At 46.4% G+C, this 18,598-nt stretch overlaps 1 protein-coding gene across 2 annotated transcripts; it reads left to right on the top strand.

Moving 5' to 3' along the window:
* Positions 1–1,032: 1,032 nt before the first annotated feature.
* On the top strand, positions 1,033–16,375 carry CFAP20 (cilia and flagella associated protein 20). Of its 2 annotated transcripts, XM_050923004.1 has the most exons (7): positions 1,033–1,238; positions 1,338–1,380; positions 10,999–11,078; positions 12,354–12,465; positions 13,271–13,459; positions 14,715–14,825; positions 15,890–16,375. In XM_050923004.1, exons 1-7 carry the CDS (start codon positions 1,135–1,137, stop codon positions 15,893–15,895), a joined length of 645 nt encoding a protein of 214 aa, XP_050778961.1. In that variant the 5' UTR covers positions 1,033–1,134; the 3' UTR covers positions 15,896–16,375. The 2 variants fall into 2 exon arrangements, with proteins under 2 accessions (XP_050778961.1, XP_050778962.1); XM_050923005.1 differs by lacking the exons at positions 1,338–1,380; positions 15,890–16,375 and having other exon boundaries at positions 1,034–1,218; positions 14,715–14,834.
* The last annotated feature ends 2,223 nt before the right edge of the window (positions 16,376–18,598 follow it).

Genomic DNA, 18,598 nt, shown 5'->3' with positions numbered 1-18,598 from the left:
GTGCACAGTCCTGAACTTAGAACGGAAGAATCCCATGCACTGCTACAGACTACGGACTGAGTGGCTAGGCAGCAGTTCTGCAGAAAAGGATCTAGGGGTTCCAGTGGATGAGACGCTGGCTATGAATCAACAGTGTGCCCTTACTGCCAAGAAGGCTAATGGCATTTTGGGCTGTATAAGTTGGAGCATTGCCAGCAGATCGAGGGACGTGATCATTCCCCTCTATTCAACGTTGGTGAGGCCTCATCTGGATATTGTGTCCAGTTTTGGGCCCCTCACTACAGGAAGGATGTGGAAAAATTGGAAAGAGTCCAGCGGAGGGCAACAAGAATGATTAGGGGGCTGGGGCATGTGAATTCATGAGGAGAAGCTGAGGGAACTGGGATTGTTTAGTCTGCAGAGGAGAAGAATGAGGGGGAATTTGATGGCTGTTTTCAACTACCTGAAGGGGGGTTCCAAAGAGGATGGAGCTTGGCTGTTCTCAGTGGTGGCAGATGACAGAACAAGGAGCAATGGTCTCAAGCTGCAGTGGGGGAGGTTTACGTTGGATATTAGGAAACACTATTTCACTAGGAGGGTGGTGAAGCACTGGACTGGGTTACCTAGGGAGGTGGTGGAATCTCCATCCTTAGAGGTGTTTAAGCTCAGGCTGGACAAAGCCCTGGCTGGGATAAGTCACTTGGGGATTGGTCCTGCTTTGAGCAGGGGGTGGGACTAGAACCTCCGAGGTCCCTCCCCACCCTGAGAGTCTGTGACTCCGCCTCCCTCAGCCCGAGGGGCGGTGCCTCCGGCTTAGGGCGGTTGCCATAGCAGTGCGCACACGCGGACAACACACGGCCCCTCGGCTGGGGGGCGGGGAGGGAAGAAGTTCCGGCTGGAGGGGAAAGTAGTCCCTTGGTGACGGTGCGCGACCTGACCGAAGGGGGCTGAACCAAGCGGCATAGAGCCAATCACGGAGAACATTGCGAGGCGCGGAAGAATCTCACGCAGACTCCTCCCCTTCCTGTGAGGGGGCGTGACCCATCATCTCCTTCCGCGCGGCAAGCGGCTGGCTTGGGGTCGGCGGCGGCAGCGAGGAGCGGAGGGAGCCGGGCGGGGCCGGCCGGGAGACCCTTCCCCTGCCCCGGCGGCGGGATGTTCAAGAACACGTTCCAGAGCGGCTTCCTCTCCGTGCTGTACAGCATCGGCAGCAAGCCCCTGCAGATCTGGGACAAGAAGGTACCGGGCCCGGGGGGGGGGTGCTGGGCCCCTGCAGATCTGGGACAAGAAGGTACCGGGCCGGGGGGGGCCGGGCCCCTGCAGATCTGGGACAAGAAGGTACCGGGCCCGGGGGACAGGGGAGCTCTGGGGGCCGGGCCCCTGCAGATCTGGGACAAGAAGGTACCGGGCCCGGGGGGGCTGTAGGGGGGCTGGGCGCCTGCAGATTTGGGACAAGAAGGTACCGGGCCCGCGGGGGGCCCTGGGCCCCCTGCAGATCTGGGACAAGAAGGTACCGGGCCCGGGGGGGCTGTAGGGGGGCTGGGCGCCTGCAGATTTGGGACAAGAAGGTACTGGGCCCGCGGGGGGCCCTGGGCCCCTGCAGATTTGGGACAAGAAGGTGTCTGTGGGCTGGCCCCAGGGGCAGGGGGGCTCCTCCAATGCCCAGCACCACTTCCCGGGGGTGGTGGCAGCAAGAAGCCGCTAGTGGCTCTGATTTCTAGGGGAAGGAGGGAGGGTTTAGGTCCCTGGGACACGTGTGTGTGTTGGGGGGCACACGGACTCCTCCCCCTGGGGCTTAGGGGCCTCAGTGCCATATCTGTGCCCGGTCGGATCCAAAGAGGTTGGTAATCTGCTGTCCCTATGGCAACAAGCTGCCTGGCAACCTGCATCCCAGGCCTGGGCATCACTGGTTGTTTGGCAGGTTTTTAGGGGGGCCTGTTCTGCTCCAGGACAGTTGCTGGAGGAGTGAGCCAATTCCTGACAAGCTGCCCTCCAAATGGAATATGTCCTCATGTATGGGGCAGGGAGCCCAGGACAGGCCAGGGCTATCCTCTCTTGGAGGAAAGCACATTCCTAAACTGATCTTCCTTTGGGTCTCAGTAAGGAAACTTGGGAGCTTCTGTTGTCTTGTAGGTCGTGTGTGTTACTTGTCCTTTGACATAGTTACTGGAGCTGGCTGTGAAGCATTGAAATACCATTGTTTAAAAGACTATATTTGATTGAAAGAGAGAGAATTGTAACCTTATACTTTGCAGAGCCACTTCTGCAAAACCCAGTCAACTTCTGTCCCATCCATGTAGCTACTTCATACCTCATCCTTTACAGGTGTGATGGAGGCTGCTGACTAAGTAGTAAGCAATGCATCTGATTTTTTTAATTGATCACACCCCCCCACCCAACTCCTTCCCCAAAAAGAAATCAGGGGTTTACCTTGCGTAACCCTAGAAATGGTTACTTGTATCTAAAGGCTTGTCTGCACAGAGGAGTAATGCAGACTGTGATGGTTTGATTTCTAAAGCTCACTACTGTGTTGAACATCAATTGGTCCATGCTGACCCTGCTGGTGCCACTAAAGGTTTGAAACAGTATTACGTTAAAGTGCACTAGAGAACATTACAAAGAGATTACTCATCATTACATTACTGTAATATATGCTATTGTATATAACTATTACTCATTACCGTATATGAGAGCGAGCCCAGGAACCCTGCCACACACACAGTTTTTGGGCATCTATGTACAACTGAAAAATTCCTAAATACAAATACTGAAAAATAGAAGCCCTAATGATAAACAGCAGCATACAGTGTTCTGAAATATAAGAAACAGTCCTCAGAATGTCTACCAGCTTTGATCCTCAATGCAGGGAACTTGTCCTTGTCCCAAGAGTGATTGTGTGTTAAGAAGGCAGTGTCTCTTAGAAATATCAAGTTTAGCGTCTGCAGTTTTCTCTTTGACTCATACTGCACTTTGAGTTCCTTGAGAAGAGAAATTTCCCTCCACACACTATAAAATATGAAGTAGTCAGTGTGAAATCTAGTTATGTGTATCTCATTTTCTAAAATTATCGGTTTCTACATCTGCCCCAAAATCTCCTTGGCAAATGTTGTAGTCTGAAAATAGCATGTTTCTATTACTAAAAGTTGAATTTTTCCAGTTCCCACAAACATGGGGTGCTAGCCATAGTGAAATAATTAAAGTGACTGTAACAATATGCTGTCAGATGGTCAAAGTAAACAACCTGGGGAAAAAATAGGTAATTATTTTTTGCTTTGTCAGTTACAGTCATCTTGCGTGTTACTTGGAACAGTAGGATGTCAGCCAAAGATGTTTTGTTTATGTTCCTTTTAAAAATGGCCTGCAAAGGGCACTTAAAATGGTGTTTTTCCCCCTTTAGGACGTATAAAGAAGTCTTGAAAGTGTCTTTTAATTTTTCTACATAGAAATGGCAAGAATGTCAACTTTAGCCTTTCCTGGTTTTGCTGCAATGCTTTTTAGGCCTCTGGGACGTATGTCAGCTTTTGCAGGTGTTGAACCTTTAACAGAGACATCCCTTCCCCCAAAGTACTCATTAGTCACTGATGTTCTGCAAAAATCAACCCCAAAATAAATTAGAAACAGTCTGACTAAATCTCCTTTCTCCTCCCAATTGGTTCAATGTTCAGTCTCTTGTGACATCATCATTTCACTAGCTGTCCATTCACAAGACCTAAAATTCTAATGTAACTTCGCAGGCAGGAAAACATCTGTTTATATTTATAAAACCATTTCAGGCCTTCTCTGTACATCATAGAGCAGCACAAAGAAAAGGGGGGCGGGGTGGGGGCAAGAGCGCAACTCTTTTCCTTTTTGAAGGTGCTCTTTAAATTGGAGGTGTGTTTTGTTACAGATGTCCCATGTGCTGCTTCAGGGATGTGGGCTAAATATAGTAAATAAAACAAGGCCTATTTGTGGTCTGAAAGAGAGCCCAGTGGTGCTTTCAGAGTATACTGCAATGGAATGTGTTGCAAACGCCTGTGAGGGCAAAGAAATAATGTTGTGTTTTTAAATGCTATTCAGCTAACATCCATGCTGTAGGAAATGCTAGCTTTATAAGGCCTCAGTCATGCGACTTCTTGCATGTGAGGAGGCTGCTGTGCCTGCCTGGAGCATCATTGGAGTTAACAGCAGCAGCCTGTTCACAAGCAGTTAGTTGCAGGATCAGGGCTGAAATGAACATAACAGATCTAGAGGAAGGCTGAGCCAGTGGATGCAGTGCTGGTCTAAGAAAAATACTTGTGCCCGTAGGGATGTTGTTAACCAGGAGGTTTATAAGCCTCTCTTTTTAATTTTGTAATGGTCTCATTACAATCTAGGGGCTCCCAAGTCTTGCATCTTGGCAGGGGGTTAGACTGGATGACCCTTGCGATCTTCTAACTTATGGGTTCTATGATTCGAAGACCTTTGTCTACACCACCAGGTAAGTCAACATAAGTTACACTACTCCAGCTATGTGAATAACATAGCTGGAGTCGACGTAGCTTAGGTCAACTTACTGCAGTATCTACACCACGCTGTGTCGACAGGAGACGCTCTCCAGTAGACTTACCTTACTCTTCTCATACCAGAGTTGACTAGAGTGCTCTGCGGTCGATTTTATGGGTCTTCACTAGACCCGCTAACTCGACCTCCTCCCGGTGTAGACATGGCCTAAGTGAGTGAGAGTGCTGGTTAGAGATAGACAGTCTGGGTGGAAATTGTGAAAATGCTCTTACCTTGCCTGCTGACTCATTGTTCTTCTGAGTGCTGGGCCACTCGGGTACTTGTCTGTCATGGTGAAGTCTGCTGAACTCTGGTCCAGCTTATTCTGATGGGGGTGGGTGTGTGTCAATGTCCATTGGAACTAGACTGAAGTCAGGACATTCCTCTCAACTGTGGCACCCTGCACAGCTGAACCTCAGTTTCTATCTTACCGCTACTCTTCAAATGCTCTTTTAATAATCTATTTTTAAAAGTAAATGGGTTTGTCACTTTCACCTGCACTCTTATTCTGCTTCTAGTTAGGGATCTTCAGAGATGTTTAGCATTTCCTGAAGATCTGGGTTCACTTGTAATATGTCAAGAGCTAGTAGTCTTGTTAGGCATTGTGTGTGTTAAGGAAACTCGCACTGGCAACATAAAGTAAGCTGCACTGGTGTCAGCCCTGCTAAGGTTGTTTACATCAAGGATCTATACTGGTGTAACTATACTGTTTTCTTAATGGAGATGGAGGGAGAGGGCAAAGACTCTCTAAACATCTTGGAAGCATTCGCTTTACAGAGACTAACGTGGACACTGGAAACCTTTCCTTGATTATACTGTGTGAACAGTGTGGCTTCCAGCTCCCCTTATGAGGTAGTTTTCATTCCTTCCCTTTCTGTCCCTCCCCCCGCCCCCCCCCCCCCCCCCCAATGGGCTGCAGTTAGTCTCTCAGCAGGTGGTTTGGCACTGAGGCAGCTCTTTCACTCATCTGCTCTGTACTTAGCATCTAGCTCACAGACTTTGCTTCTGGAGTCCAAAGTGGATGATGCCACTGAAAACTGAAGTGGACATCCTTGGCTCCCTGAGATAGGGGAAGAGCTAGCTCAGTGGTTCTCAATCTTCTGTACTGGTGAGCCTTTTCACATAGCAAGCCTCTGAGTGTGACCTCCCCCTCCCCTGTACATTAGAAACACTTTTTTATATATCTAACACCATTATAACTGCTGGAGGCAAAGCGGGGTTTGGGGGGGAGGCTGACAGCTCGCGAACCCCCCATGTAATAACCTTGTGGCCCCCTGAGGGGTTCCGACCCCCAGTTTGAGAACCCCTGAGCTAGCTGCTGACCCAGCACCATCCTGCCAGAACAACCACCAGCGTCCCCTAAATACAGAATGTGTTTTCTAGCTCTTTTAGACTTTTTTGTGCAGAGCAGATCAGTCTTCAGATCACTTACACAGGGAGTGCTTCCCCTGCCATTTCAGAGTCATCCGGGCCTTTCTGGGAGACCTGTTTTGCAAGGCATTGTCACTATCTCCATTTTAACACTTAGTTAATCAGAACCTCTCTTCGTTCCTGAGTCCTTGGCTCTCGGATCTCAGGGGAACTCATTGCAAGCTGTTCTGCTGCAGTGGATGGAAACCGTTCAAAGGAACTTATCAAATCGATTGATTCTCTGGATGATTTCTCCAAATACGCAACTACTGAGACTTTCCTAAACTGAAAGATAAAGATTAAAAATTAGAGCAATTTCAAATGCTGTTCTCTAGCAATGCAGTGTATGCCAGTGTTTAGTATTCACCTGAATACCAAATAACTGTTGGAATCTGACCACAGAATACAAATAGCTGTTACTTGCATGGTTTCCCTGACCAGTGTGGAAGGACCTGTTTTCTGGGAACCTGTAGCAGGGTGCGGGCCCAAGAGGCACTGAACCAGCCCCTATTAGCTCAGAACCTGCTAGCGCAGCTCCCATACAGGGGAACTGATTGGAGCTGGCAGGGTGTGGCTCATTAAAGGCCTGTGAGCCTGCTGGGGAGAAGGTCTCTAAAGCTGGCAGGAAGGAAGTGGCAAAGGGGGGAGGAACGGGAGCAGCAAGGAACTAGCTGTCCCCTGGGTGGCTACCTAACTTCTATTGAATTGTACAGAGTTGTGTATAGATGGTGGTGGGAACGAACACAGGGAAATAAAAGGACACTGGGTTTTGAGGTCTCTGGCTGATTTGTACTGTGAGCGACAAGGCACTCGTCTACAGAGCCACATTAGAAAACCCTGCTATAGCCCATGTATGGGTGGAATATCGCACAGTCAGACTAGCTTGATTCTCGAGGGGGAGGAGAATCTCTGCCTGCAGTGGTCAGGGGAATGGTGCTAGCAACAGCAGAGTATAAACACAGCTGTTGCTAGCATGATTCCAGCCACAGATAATGACCTAACCATGTCTGCACTGATGCTGGACAGCAATAAAATACTTGTTGGCGTCTCTAGAGGTCGCCCTCAGCCTATTTAATTCACTATTCACTGCTTGGACTGAACCTGAATTCTTCTAGCAAGGGCTGAGTTAATCTTAAATTTCTCCAATCTTCTAGTTACACTGATCTAAGGTGTTACTAGTAACAACAGTAGGTAAAAAATATGTCATTCAAAACTGATGTTTTTAAAAAGTTGATTGTAGTCCAGCTATTTTTGAGTATGTGAATAAGCATTTTATTGTCTTGAGTGCAGGCAGGTTAATAATTAGTAAATTAGTGTAACTCAGAATAGGATGTTGATATGGATGATGGTATCCACAGTTGCATACAATAGGACTTGATAGAAGTTTTTTTCTCTCTACTTTCAAAAAAGTCGTCTTTGGGTTGTGACAATGTATAGAAAATGTTAGCTCAAAATTAGTTTTTCTGGAAGTGTAACTTCTGAGCATTGAAAGTGACAACAAAAATCCCTTCACTTTAAGTGCACTGGTCATTGCAGAGCATCTCCTGTAATCTATAGTTATAAACATTCTCTTTCCATGACATCGAGAGATCCCTCACTGAACAATGCTGCTGTAACCTATGAAATCAGTTTTAACTGTTATCAGAATGTCCCTCTCTGGGGGAGTGATTTGCAAGGGGTGGGGTGTTAAGTAATGGTATCCAGAGCTTTCAGCTTTCTTCTCTTCTGAGAGTCATAAGAACAGCCATACTGGGTCAGACCAAAGGTCCATCAAGCCCAGTAGCCTGTCCTCTAACTGTGGCAAATGGCAGGTGCCCCCCAAAGGGAATGAACAGACAGGTTATCATCAAGTGAGCCATGCCCTGTCACCCAGTCCCAGCTTCTGGCAAACAGAGGCTAGGGACACCATTCCTGCCCATCCTGGCTAATAGCCATTAATCAAATTAGTCTGGTTGATAAGCTAGTTCTGATGACTCATTAGAGGCCTTTGTGAAACAAGTTGGTTGTCCCCACACTTACCCCAGTTTCTAGGGGAGGATTGGGGCTCGATGTCTGAGTGCCAATAGAGTTCTTTGGAGAAGGGTGTGTGTGTGTGTGATGCTGCTCTCTCTGTCTACCCCACATTGGTTATGATAGGGTAGGAGATGAGTTGATTAGCTAGCAAACTGTTGTTGTTGTTTTGTAGACTAGCCTACTTCATCTCTAAACATTGTCATCCCAAATTCTTTGTCATTCTTAATGTATGCTGCTCTTGGATGCATACCATGACTATGCCCTCCGCCCTGCTTTGCTGTCTCACCCATGCTTTTCTCTGTCCTGCCTGCCTTATATCTTTCCTCTTGTCTCTTCATCCTGCTCCTAGGAATGTCTTATGAGAAGAAACACATTCCCTCTGTGATCCTTCGATGTGTCTCTTGCGTTCGGAGAGAAAAACTGGCTTTCATGGACCATGACTAGTCAATTCACATTGCACTAAATTGACCTGGTGGCAGAAGGAAAAGAACATTCTTTTACTAGTCAAATATTGATTAACTGATGAACTATCATCCATACTGGGAGTCTCACTGAACCTTCCCTATCTCCACTTTTCATCACTAAGAAATCTTGGGCTACCAATGGTACAGTCCTGGGATTACCAATGGTTAAGCTCCTTCGTTTTCAGTTTAAAACGATTTTTACCAAAAAAATCCCAGGTTTAACAAAAATTATATTGTTTTTTTCTCTGATTTTTCGCCCTACTGTCCTTCAAATATATAAAAAATAACTTGTTTTATTAGGAAAATAAAATACATTGCATAAGATGTGTATTACAATAATACATCAGTCTGTGTATGTGCAAAGCCGTCTGTTGAAGTAAGGCTCTGTATTAGTCTAGAAGATACACACAATAAATAAACAGGCACGCAGGCAAGCTCTGAAGTGCGTGTGCATCTGAATGTCCTGATGAATCTCATGCCCGCCACATCACATTTCAACTACATGCAAGACTATAGGAGAATGGGTCTTGGAAAAGACTCCTTAAAAAGCTTGCTGCGAGCCTTCGCTACACAGGACTTTGGGAAGTTACACTGAAGGACTTCACATAAGATAGTGAGTGTTTATAAATATTTTTAAATATTGGGCCCAATTATTAAATGTTAATATAGTTCTAAGTCTACAACAGTAAACTGTTTATTCAGACAAAAAGTTTTATTTGGGGTTTGAAGGGATATTGTTTTCCTAAACTCAGAAGTGGCAGCATTGTGTTTTGAGTTCTGCTTTAGTTCTGCAGCAAAGCGCATTGAATTCTGTTAAAGCATTCATCTGCTGGATACTTTTCCCCCTGTTCTTGCTCCACCAAACTAAACCCTGATATTTACCAAGAACAATTTTAATAGTTTTTTTGCACTGATTTTCTTCAGCTGTTTTTGTTGAGGTGGTAATAAACACGGATAAATTCCCAGGAAAAATTAAATAAAATCAAAACCGAAAACAAAGGGGCCTACCAATGGTGAAAGCTGTAATGTAGTCTGCGAGCAGGTATTCTTACTGCTGTTCTCTAAGCCGGCTAACCATGGTACTTTCCCAGTGCTCAATCAGCATGTTGCATCCTTGTTTCCAGGATTTAATTTCGATAGAGCCTATTGCTGCTAATATAGAGAACTCCACATTAGTCTTCTAATGGATAATTCCAGTTGCAGCTGACTAAAACATCAAATCATCTGAATATTGCCATGGTAGTTTCTTTTAGACAGACCTATACATAAATGGGAGATGTATTTGGTGCAGAAGAGGCATAGGATTGGAGAAGAGGAATACACTGCTATCCCTTGAGGAGTCTCTCTCTGGCATCTTAACATCTTCTTTATCTGTGATGGCTCGGAATAGGATTAAAAACATGGTCTGTCAGTCCATGCTAGCATTCCTACCATTCCCAGCATCCATTTCAGGTGATCTGAATAGAGACATCCTTAAAGACCAGAGAGAGGTGGGCTCCTGTTTGCCATTCTTATTTCTCTTTTAGCAAAAACACACATTATATCCAGTATAGGTCCATCTAGAGCAACCGACTAAGCAATTTGCAGATGAATTGCTGGTTTTGTAAATCATTTTATTACCTATGACTGGAATCCTCCCATTAGATGTTTAATGTGGTTCTGTATTTTAGCAGCAGAGTGGTGGTATCATGGATTCACAGGGTTGCAGTGCTGACTCTGCATGAAGAAGTGGGTGATTTAATTAGCAGAAGTGCCTTTAAATGCAGATCTTATGTTTTTTAATGTGGAACGAGCTTTTTCGTTAAAAAATGAACTCTCATATCCTGAGATTCAGCATAAGTTGGCTGTTGAGAAGAGTAAGTGTGAGTTACTGTGCCAGTTCCTATTCTGGCCTTCCTGCACTGTTCAGGGACCTGGCTGTGAGTAACTTTACTGAATCATTGGAGAGCTCATATCACCTCTAAGTCATGGGGTTTTTTTCCCTCTAGCCTTACTCCATTATTAGTGTGACTTAAAACAAGCTTTCTTCGTCTGTTGCTGCTGTTTGCCTGAGTGCACCAGGCGGCAATGTCCAGCCCTACCAATGGGCAGTAACACACAGGAGGTAAAAGTCCTGTCAGTGGAGAGGATGTTCTGGGTGTGGATGCACTGGCCTCCAGGAGTCACTGATTAATGAGGGAAGAAATAGACCTGGGCTTCCTGTAGCTTTTGCTACAACCTTGCATTCCTTTCCCTGGTTTGGTTTAACTTAGTACTTGTCTGGCTTGAGCATTCTTTGAGCCTTCCTATACTAGACTTAAATGCATCAGAGTGACTCAGCGTGCATTTTGCTGTGTATTGATGTGCTTTGTCAAGGTACTGTTTCTGGCCTCTGACATCAGCATCTGGAGATGACATTGGACCTTGCAGACTCTCAGTAGAGGCGTTTGCTGGCAGCGTGTCCTGTAGTAGTAATTGCAGTTATAGTTGCGTGGGATGACGGAAGGAAGCCATCTGATTTCTGCATGTGACTGCCGAGAGGCGTTCTTGTGAGATGTCTTTCTAGCGTGCTCTTCTGGGCTGGGAGATCTCTCCCTTGGCTAACGAACTGTTCCACTTTCTCTTGTTCTAGGTGCGGAATGGCCATATCAAAAGAATCACCGATAACGATATCCAGTCACTGGTGCTGGAGATTGAAGGAACAAATGTCAGGTAGAGTAAGAGGCCATTTTTTCCCCTAACATGCTATGGGCCGTTAGCTCCTCAAACAGAATGAACGATCATGGTGCCACTTCAGTCATCTTGTCTTTCCCTATTAATCTCCTCCAAAGCTCATTGATGAGATTCTTCTCTATCAGGTGTCCCCTTCTGTAGCAGTATTATGGCATGGCCCATTCTAGCTCTGTTTTTATTCCCAGACATTTTGGTTTTTGCTGGAGTTTTAAAAATGCTTATAGAGCTCTGGATGCAAACCGAGCTCTTTGATTGTCATTGATGTCTTCCCTCTCTCAGCAAGTCCTAGTAATATTCAGGTGTTCTCTTTTTCGCCTTATATAACTTGCATTTCTTATTAGAGACAATCTGGGCATTGTAGCCCATGGGTTATCTAGTGCCAGGGGAGAGCTGAATTGTAGCAAAAGCAATGCACTATCTCTTGCATCTGGTTGTCCTAAGACCCACTTGTTCCCTCAGTGAAAGACTTGCAGCAGGAAGCTGAAATATAAGAGGCTTTTGTTTACAAGACACATGGATTTTAGAGCTTGTCAGACCTTTGGTCCAAAGTTGTGGGGCTGTTTGGCTCTAACTCTTCCTTAAACATGTGCAGTGCTTGGGAGTTGCTGCTCTTTTTGTTGTGGGGGCGCTACCTGCTTAGATCAAGGGCTGAGGGGGTCTAGTGCTGTGGGCTTGAAGTGTGAACATGAAGCTCTCATGATAACCGTAGAGTGTCCTATTAACCTGGTAGAGAAGGAAGAGTGTATTTGAACTGAATGGTGGTTTGTCCTAGTCCTCCCCATCCACTGGAGTGGAATAGTCCACTTTTTCACTGAGGCCCCCACTGGTCCGATCTGCCTGGCTAGGTGTGTTTGGTGTCTGATTGGCTGAGCACTCCTTAGTACCCCCTATGAGCAAAGGATAGTGAACTGGTGCACTGTGTGAACTTGCAAGGGGTCAGCAGAGCATAGCGCATCCATGCAAGATAGTAACCAGAAGAGTGTCTCTAAGTGGCCTGCAATTTTTACCTCTGCTAGTGACTAGGAGACAAAGGGAGTGGGAGCTTCAGACCATCCAAGTTATATGGAATCAATTAAACCCTGTGGTTTGTGTACTCCTTAAACCTGGAAAGCTTAATCTAATATAAGGGCTTCCTGGCTAACTACTCTTGCACATGGATCTGTCTCAGAATGTGCTCTATTGATACGTCTGCCGTGTACCAGGCAAACTGACATAAGGAGCTAGAAATATTGTGTCTATCTCTCCCCTTCCCAGTACCACGTACATCACCTGCCCTGCTGACCCAAAGAAGACACTGGGCATCAAACTGCCCTTCCTGGTGATGATCATTAAGAACCTAAAGAAATACTTTACCTTTGAAGTGCAGGTGAGTGGGGTAACATGCAGAGCTGCCTCAGTAGGGGTTAGAGAGGGGAGTATTCCCCAGTCCCCAATAACTGCTGGGTATAAAGAGAGTGGGAGCTGGCTGTCTAGAGACTCATGACTCCAGCACTGTAATATCTGAGCACTTTGCAGAAACTAATGAATCTGTTCTTAGCACTTCTGTGCGATAGAGAAATATTATCCCTGTTTGATGTTGGCCCTAGGTAGTGGTGGCCTAGTGAACAGAACACAGGACTGTGACTCAGGAGGCCTGGGTTCTATTCTTGGCTCACCTGCTATTCTCCTGGTGACTGTGGACAAGTCATTTCCCCTCTCTGTGCCTCAGTTTCCCAATCTGTAAAATGAAACACTTTGAGATCTGCAGATGAAAAGCATATAAAGAGCCAGGGAGGATTATTATGGTGATGAAGTGACTTGTCCAAGGTGACACAGGTAGTCTGTGGCAGAGCCACATCTCCTAGTCCAGTGCATCCACCACAAAATCTTCCTTTTTTTCCCCTGTCAGCCCCTTAGTATCAAACCCTCTCTCCCATTGCAGCCTGATCCCATGAGTCTTGTGGCTCAGAGTTTAGGGGCACGAGTCAGGCCATGAGAGAATGTAGTGACCGTGTTTGAAACCCAGGTTTTCATGTTGCATCTAGGCACTGACTTATAGATGTTCTAGCTGTAAAGTGGAGGGGAAAGTCCTATGCTACAGAATCTCCTAGAGTCAGACTCTGGGTTGGAGACTGCCTGTCTTGAGTGAACTCTGTATCTCCTTGACAGGCTGTCTTTTTCCTCTGCATCAGGTGTTGGATGATAAGAACGTGCGCAGGCGCTTCCGGGCAAGTAACTACCAGAGCACAACCCGGGTGAAGCCCTTCATCTGCACCATGCCCATGCGGCTGGATGACGGCTGGAACCAAATTCAGTTCAACCTGTCCGATTTCACACGCCGCGCCTATGGCACGAACTACATCGAGACCCTGAGGGTCCAGGTATGAGCTCGGCCAAACTGCTGCCAGGGAGCCTACTTCTGAGAGGTCAGGGCTCCCCCTACTCCATAACTGTAGAGATCATGCCCTGCAGTCTCTCTTCTTGCTAGCCAGGAGATTGGGCTGCTGGAGTCCAAGCAGAACAGGAGCCTGCACTCCACCCCGTTTGGCGTCTTAGCTAATTTCCTGTCTTAACTGTGCACTGTTAGAGGGGATCAGAACTGGGGCTAGTGACCTCATGTATTAGTGATGGGTGACTACACTGGGCCTCAGCCTGCCCCACTCTTAATTCAGCTGCTTCTCAGATGATGGAACTAGCTTCATCCATGGTCTCTTCCCACCAGCCTTCAGCTACACGAGGAAGCTGGGGAGATGCTTTCTCTGGGGTGTGGTGATATTTAAGTCTATTAGGGATGCCAGGCACACATCTGACAGTGGGCTGGCAGTCCTTATTCTCATTCCTATGCAGGGAAATCCTAAGGAGGAGTGGAATTGCCGTTTTCTCCTCAGCAACAGTGAGGACTGATAAAGAAAGGAGCAGTAGGGAGCAGAGAGGGGGGTAATTGTGGGGAACCTTGTGTCATCTGGCAGCCAGTGCAGAGCTGATCCTATGGAGTCTCCAGTGCTCTGCCCTGATCTCTTTAGCCAGCTCCTAGACACGTGCCTTCTACTGAATGTGTTCCTGAACAATGAAAGGTGCTAGTGTAGGACCGAGCAAGAACCAGCTCTGCTACCATCTCCGAGACTGTGCCAATCACATGAGCAACAGTGCTGGAGACTCTGAAAGATGTTCCAACCCAATTAGACACTGCTTCCCAGGCTCTTGCCCTCCCTAAACAGCTACCTTGCTGTTTATCATGACCCTTTTTCAGTCAGTTTTCAGCCCAGGTAACAGTACTTGAGATTTCATGAGACGCTGGAACATCTAGCTATAAAAACCAAGAGCATGATGGGTGGCTGGGGCACTTCAGAAGAGGGTGGAGGAGGAGCTGCTACCTTTTAAAGCTTCTAGGAAGAAAGATGGGGGAATAGGATACCCCCAGGAAGACTTGGCAAGGCCTCTGGGGCAGTCAGCAGATCAGTGTAATGCCTGCAGCACTGATCACCAAAGTGGATTTTCTGGATCTGGGATTCTTAGATGATGGGAGAGTTCCGTAATCGGTGGGTTGCAAGCCAAGCCTCTGTCAAGCTGGAGGGGAGAAGTATAAGGAGAAGATGTTAAAGATGCAGCCAATTCTCTCTGTCTTTCCATCACCAGATCCATGCGAACTGTCGCATCCGGAGGGTGTATTTCTCTGACAGACTCTACTCGGAGGATGAGCTTCCAGCTGAGTTCAAGCTATACCTCCCTGTTCAGAACAAGGCCAAGGTGAGCTAGTCTGATGAGGAGGGAGAAGTGGGGAAGCAGCAGCTAGGACCATCACAAAAATCTCTCTCCTTTGTCTAGCATTTCTTCCTCCCTCCTGAGGTTTTAGCAATAAGAGGCCTCCACATAATATTTGTATCAGAAAAGTATTTCCCCTTTGCTCACGGTAGGGAACATGCCCTTGTCACTTATGCCAGTCACTGGTTCCCAACTATTAAAATCAGTAGCAATATCTCAACTTCTTTACTGATTGGCAGTCTTACCCGGGAAGCAGAGCACTGAAGTTGATGGAGTCTCGGTTCCTTTCCCCGCCCCTAGAAAGAGGCCTTCCAAATTTCATGGGGAAGAGAGTGTGCGAGATGGTTCCCCTGCTGTTGTCTGTGCTCTTCCTGTTCTGGGGTTGAACCCCAGAATCTGCCACTCTGTTGCTGGTGAGAGATGATGGTTGCTGCCAAACTGGCTGTTGGTGATGATCTCTTCCAAACAGAGGTGCTAGCCTCTGTTTCCTCGTTCCCTGGTCACTTACCTTCTCTCCCATAGAGTTCCACTCTGATTCCTGTCCCTGCCTGACTCTGGGAGCATCATTGCTGTGGAAGGAGAAGAAGGATGAGTGTGTTGCCTTAGAGTAGAAAGAGTGTCCTTGGGTTGAGCGGGAGAGGAGCCCGCTGGATCATTCTCCAGTGATCAGTAGTCTAGTTTCAGGATCATTATTAAGGGGCTTTATAGATAAATGTCCAGTCCTCCTTAACCAGATACCCTCATGATGAAAGTGCTTCTGGGTTGGGTAGAATAAGACAGATGGGTAGGAACCTGGAGGAACTTCTCAAGGGAGTGCATCTTCTCTCCCCGCCCCAAGGAGACTGATGTTTATTTAGGGGTAGGTGGAGGGCTATGTTAACGATCGCATGCTTCAAAGGTCATGGTAATAGCATGTGGCCAGGAATGAGGATAGTTTAGGGCTGTCAATGGAGCATTGCCTTCTGTACAATCACATGCAGCATGGGGCACGGTGGAATAGGAATGTCAGATGCTAATCACTTAATACTGTCTCCTTTGTACCCCCCCAGCAATAAACTGCATCAGAAAGAAACATGAGGAACGCGCCATGGCTCGGTATGAACATGAAGGCAGGTGGAGGAGAATGTCCTAATGAAACACAATTAGCTAAATTCACTCTGCATAGGGTAACTTGAATCATTTGGTATCCCTTTCCTGGGCAGGACACAACTAACCATGTAATACTGGAATTGCATTGTACGTCCATAGGAAGCACAGAATCAGAGTATTTATCTGGCTGTTCCTAAAAGCGGAGTCTAAACACTGCGAGTGACGCGGTACCTAATCTTTGCCTGGCTTGGGGGAATTACCAAGTCAATGAGAGTAGCGTGTCTGAAGAGAGGATCTGGTGTGGAATTACAGGGTTAAGTGTGCCCTCTGAAAGATACCAATGTGTTTTTCCTTTCCTGGTTTCCATCTTTTTTTTTATATGTGCTCTAAATATGGATGTAATACTCACACTTTGAAAGTTATTAAACATTTGATTCTGTTTGTAAGTGTGTCCATGCATCTCCCTCCTTTGATGGTGCTCTTTCACTCACAGATGGTTGGACTTAAAAAGCTCTGAGGAATCGCTTTAGCAGCCCAGATGTTACTATTGCCTCTGAATTCCACTTGGCTTGGCAGCCTGCTCCACAGAGCCCCAGCAGTGCTGTGGCTAGAGGTGCATTAGCCACATCATACAGGGCAACTTCAACCTTGTGGGTGGAATATACCCAAGAGTGGCTCTCCATGTGTACTGCTCATCCGGGAAGATGGGTCTGTATCCTTCATGTAAGTCTCTTATAAATAAGCCAATTTTCTCAGGTGCCGCAAATCAGTCGGTTTTATATGCACACAATGGAAAGATTCACTCGGTTATCTGTATATTTATAGAACCTGTTCTAGCTCTGACTAGCCTTCGAACAGCCACTTCTAGGGAAGGACACAACATAACATAAACATTAAGCAGCATTTTCCTGTTCTAAATCAGCCTTTTTCCCCTCTCAAACCAATCTGGATGAGTGTCGTTTCCGTTCTGTCAGTCTTAACAAAATGTGAACAAACTTATGTCCGTATGCAAGCTAAGCAGTGACGGACAGAGCTTCTCTCCCCGGGTCTAATGGGAGAGGTGGCCTTTGACAAGGAGGCTGAAATTTACCCCCTCAGAATTGCTTGTAGAGCACTTCTGGCAGGAGACATCTGGGGGTGTTCTAACAACTGAATTTCCAGGTAGCTTTGATTAATAAATTAACATGGGAGCGGATATAAAAGATGGGAGGCATCAATCCTGCATTGACACCCTTAGTCTTGGCTTCAGACTTGTTTCATTCCCGCCCATCTGCTCAGTGTCAAGTCTGCCCTTAATGAAGTTCATCTGTAATCTATCCAGACACATTTACTGAGCTTGCCAAAGGCCGCACTTGACTGCCCCTGTACCCCATCTCCACAGAGTGGGGGGACGACACAGCAGGGCTCAGGAGGGAGGGAGCTTGAAGCTGCTGCTATGTCTGAACTTGTTGATTTACTTAAAAGGGCAGCATACTTAAAGTGGGGTCGATGTACTTAAAAGGGCAATGCGTGTCTCTGTCTCACACGCACACATGGTGTGTGTCTCTGTCACACTCACCTCCCAACACACATTTGTGGTGGTGGTGTAACTTCTTGATACTTCTTTCAAAGTGTTTGTTTTACTGTTTTGACTGGTTTATGTATTTCATAAGTTTTATTACTCTTATGCTTAAATTTAATTATTTGAGTAGTGAGTTCTCAAGTGCCTAACCTGTCCTGGCTGGAGTAATTATCCCTATGGTAACTTTAAATAAATTAATATCTAGGTTTTTGGTTTCTACTGGTGGTGCACATCTGCACGTTACCTCGATATTTGTGCACATAACAAAATTCATTCCACACATAGGTGGAGAAAATTAAAGGGAACACTGCCCCGAGCTGATCTTTGTCTTCAGTGGGATGCCATCCTAACTCATTCTTCCAGCTGTATCCTCCTGGAATAAACTGATGGCCACAAAGTTTCTCAATAGTTTTAATGCAAACCAAAAGATGATAGAATTTTCCTATTTGTATTGGTGCTGTTGTAGGTGTAAATGGTCCTTCCCTTTTGGGTCAGACAACATTGGATTCACAAAGTGTAATTCAACCAAGCGCCTCTCCTAGTGCTGCTCTCTGATGGCTGCTTTAGCTGTCATCGGACAAGAGGGAGAACTTGATAGCACCATCCAACAGGGACTGAGTATGCTGGCATGTAAGAGCCTTGATCTTTGAGGGCTAAGGCATGCAGTAGGTGTTCTCCTGAGAGAAGACATGCACCAGAATACTTACTAGTGTTAAAGGTCCATCCTTAACCGCTGGTCAATAGCTCAGTATCTTAGGCCCATCCAGGCTATGCTCTCCTAAGAGCTCTCACTGTAACTGGTGCTTGTGGGTGCAAGAGGGAAGGTAGCAGATCTGGTATCAATCACTTCCATGAATATTTCTGTCAAAAAATGTTTTGTGCACCTGTACAAGGTAACTATCGAATGAGTGTTCTGGGTTCCCCTCTGCTGGGTTACACGAGAGCCTGGGTTCAGATGGCAGTGACACCTCGGGAAAGAGAGAAATTGGCTGTCCTGCAAAGCAAGCCAGCAGAGGGAAGGGAAATCTAAAATACTCTTGCTAATTCCTACTTTCTGGGGCAGCTAGCTCCTTCCTCTGGTTTCTAATCTTTATTGCATGTTGTTACG

This window comes from Gopherus flavomarginatus, chromosome 14, assembly GCF_025201925.1.
Source record: "Gopherus flavomarginatus isolate rGopFla2 chromosome 14, rGopFla2.mat.asm, whole genome shotgun sequence".
Lineage (NCBI taxonomy): Eukaryota > Metazoa > Chordata > Testudines > Testudinidae > Gopherus > Gopherus flavomarginatus.
Note: the sequence above shows the minus strand (reverse complement) of the source record. Positions and strands in the feature narration are given on the sequence as shown.

Bases quoted from the DNA above. Each gene is read 5' to 3' on its own strand.
- CFAP20 (XM_050923004.1), top strand. From the start codon at position 1,135: ATGTTCAAGAACACGTTCCAGAGCGGCTTCCTCTCCGTGCTGTACAGC. The intron at 11,079-12,353 runs GTAGAGTAAGAG...TCCCCTTCCCAG, and splicing joins ATTGAAGGAACAAATGTCAG to TACCACGTACATCACCTGCC. The intron at 13,460-14,714 runs GTATGAGCTCGG...TTCCATCACCAG, and splicing joins TCGAGACCCTGAGGGTCCAG to ATCCATGCGAACTGTCGCAT.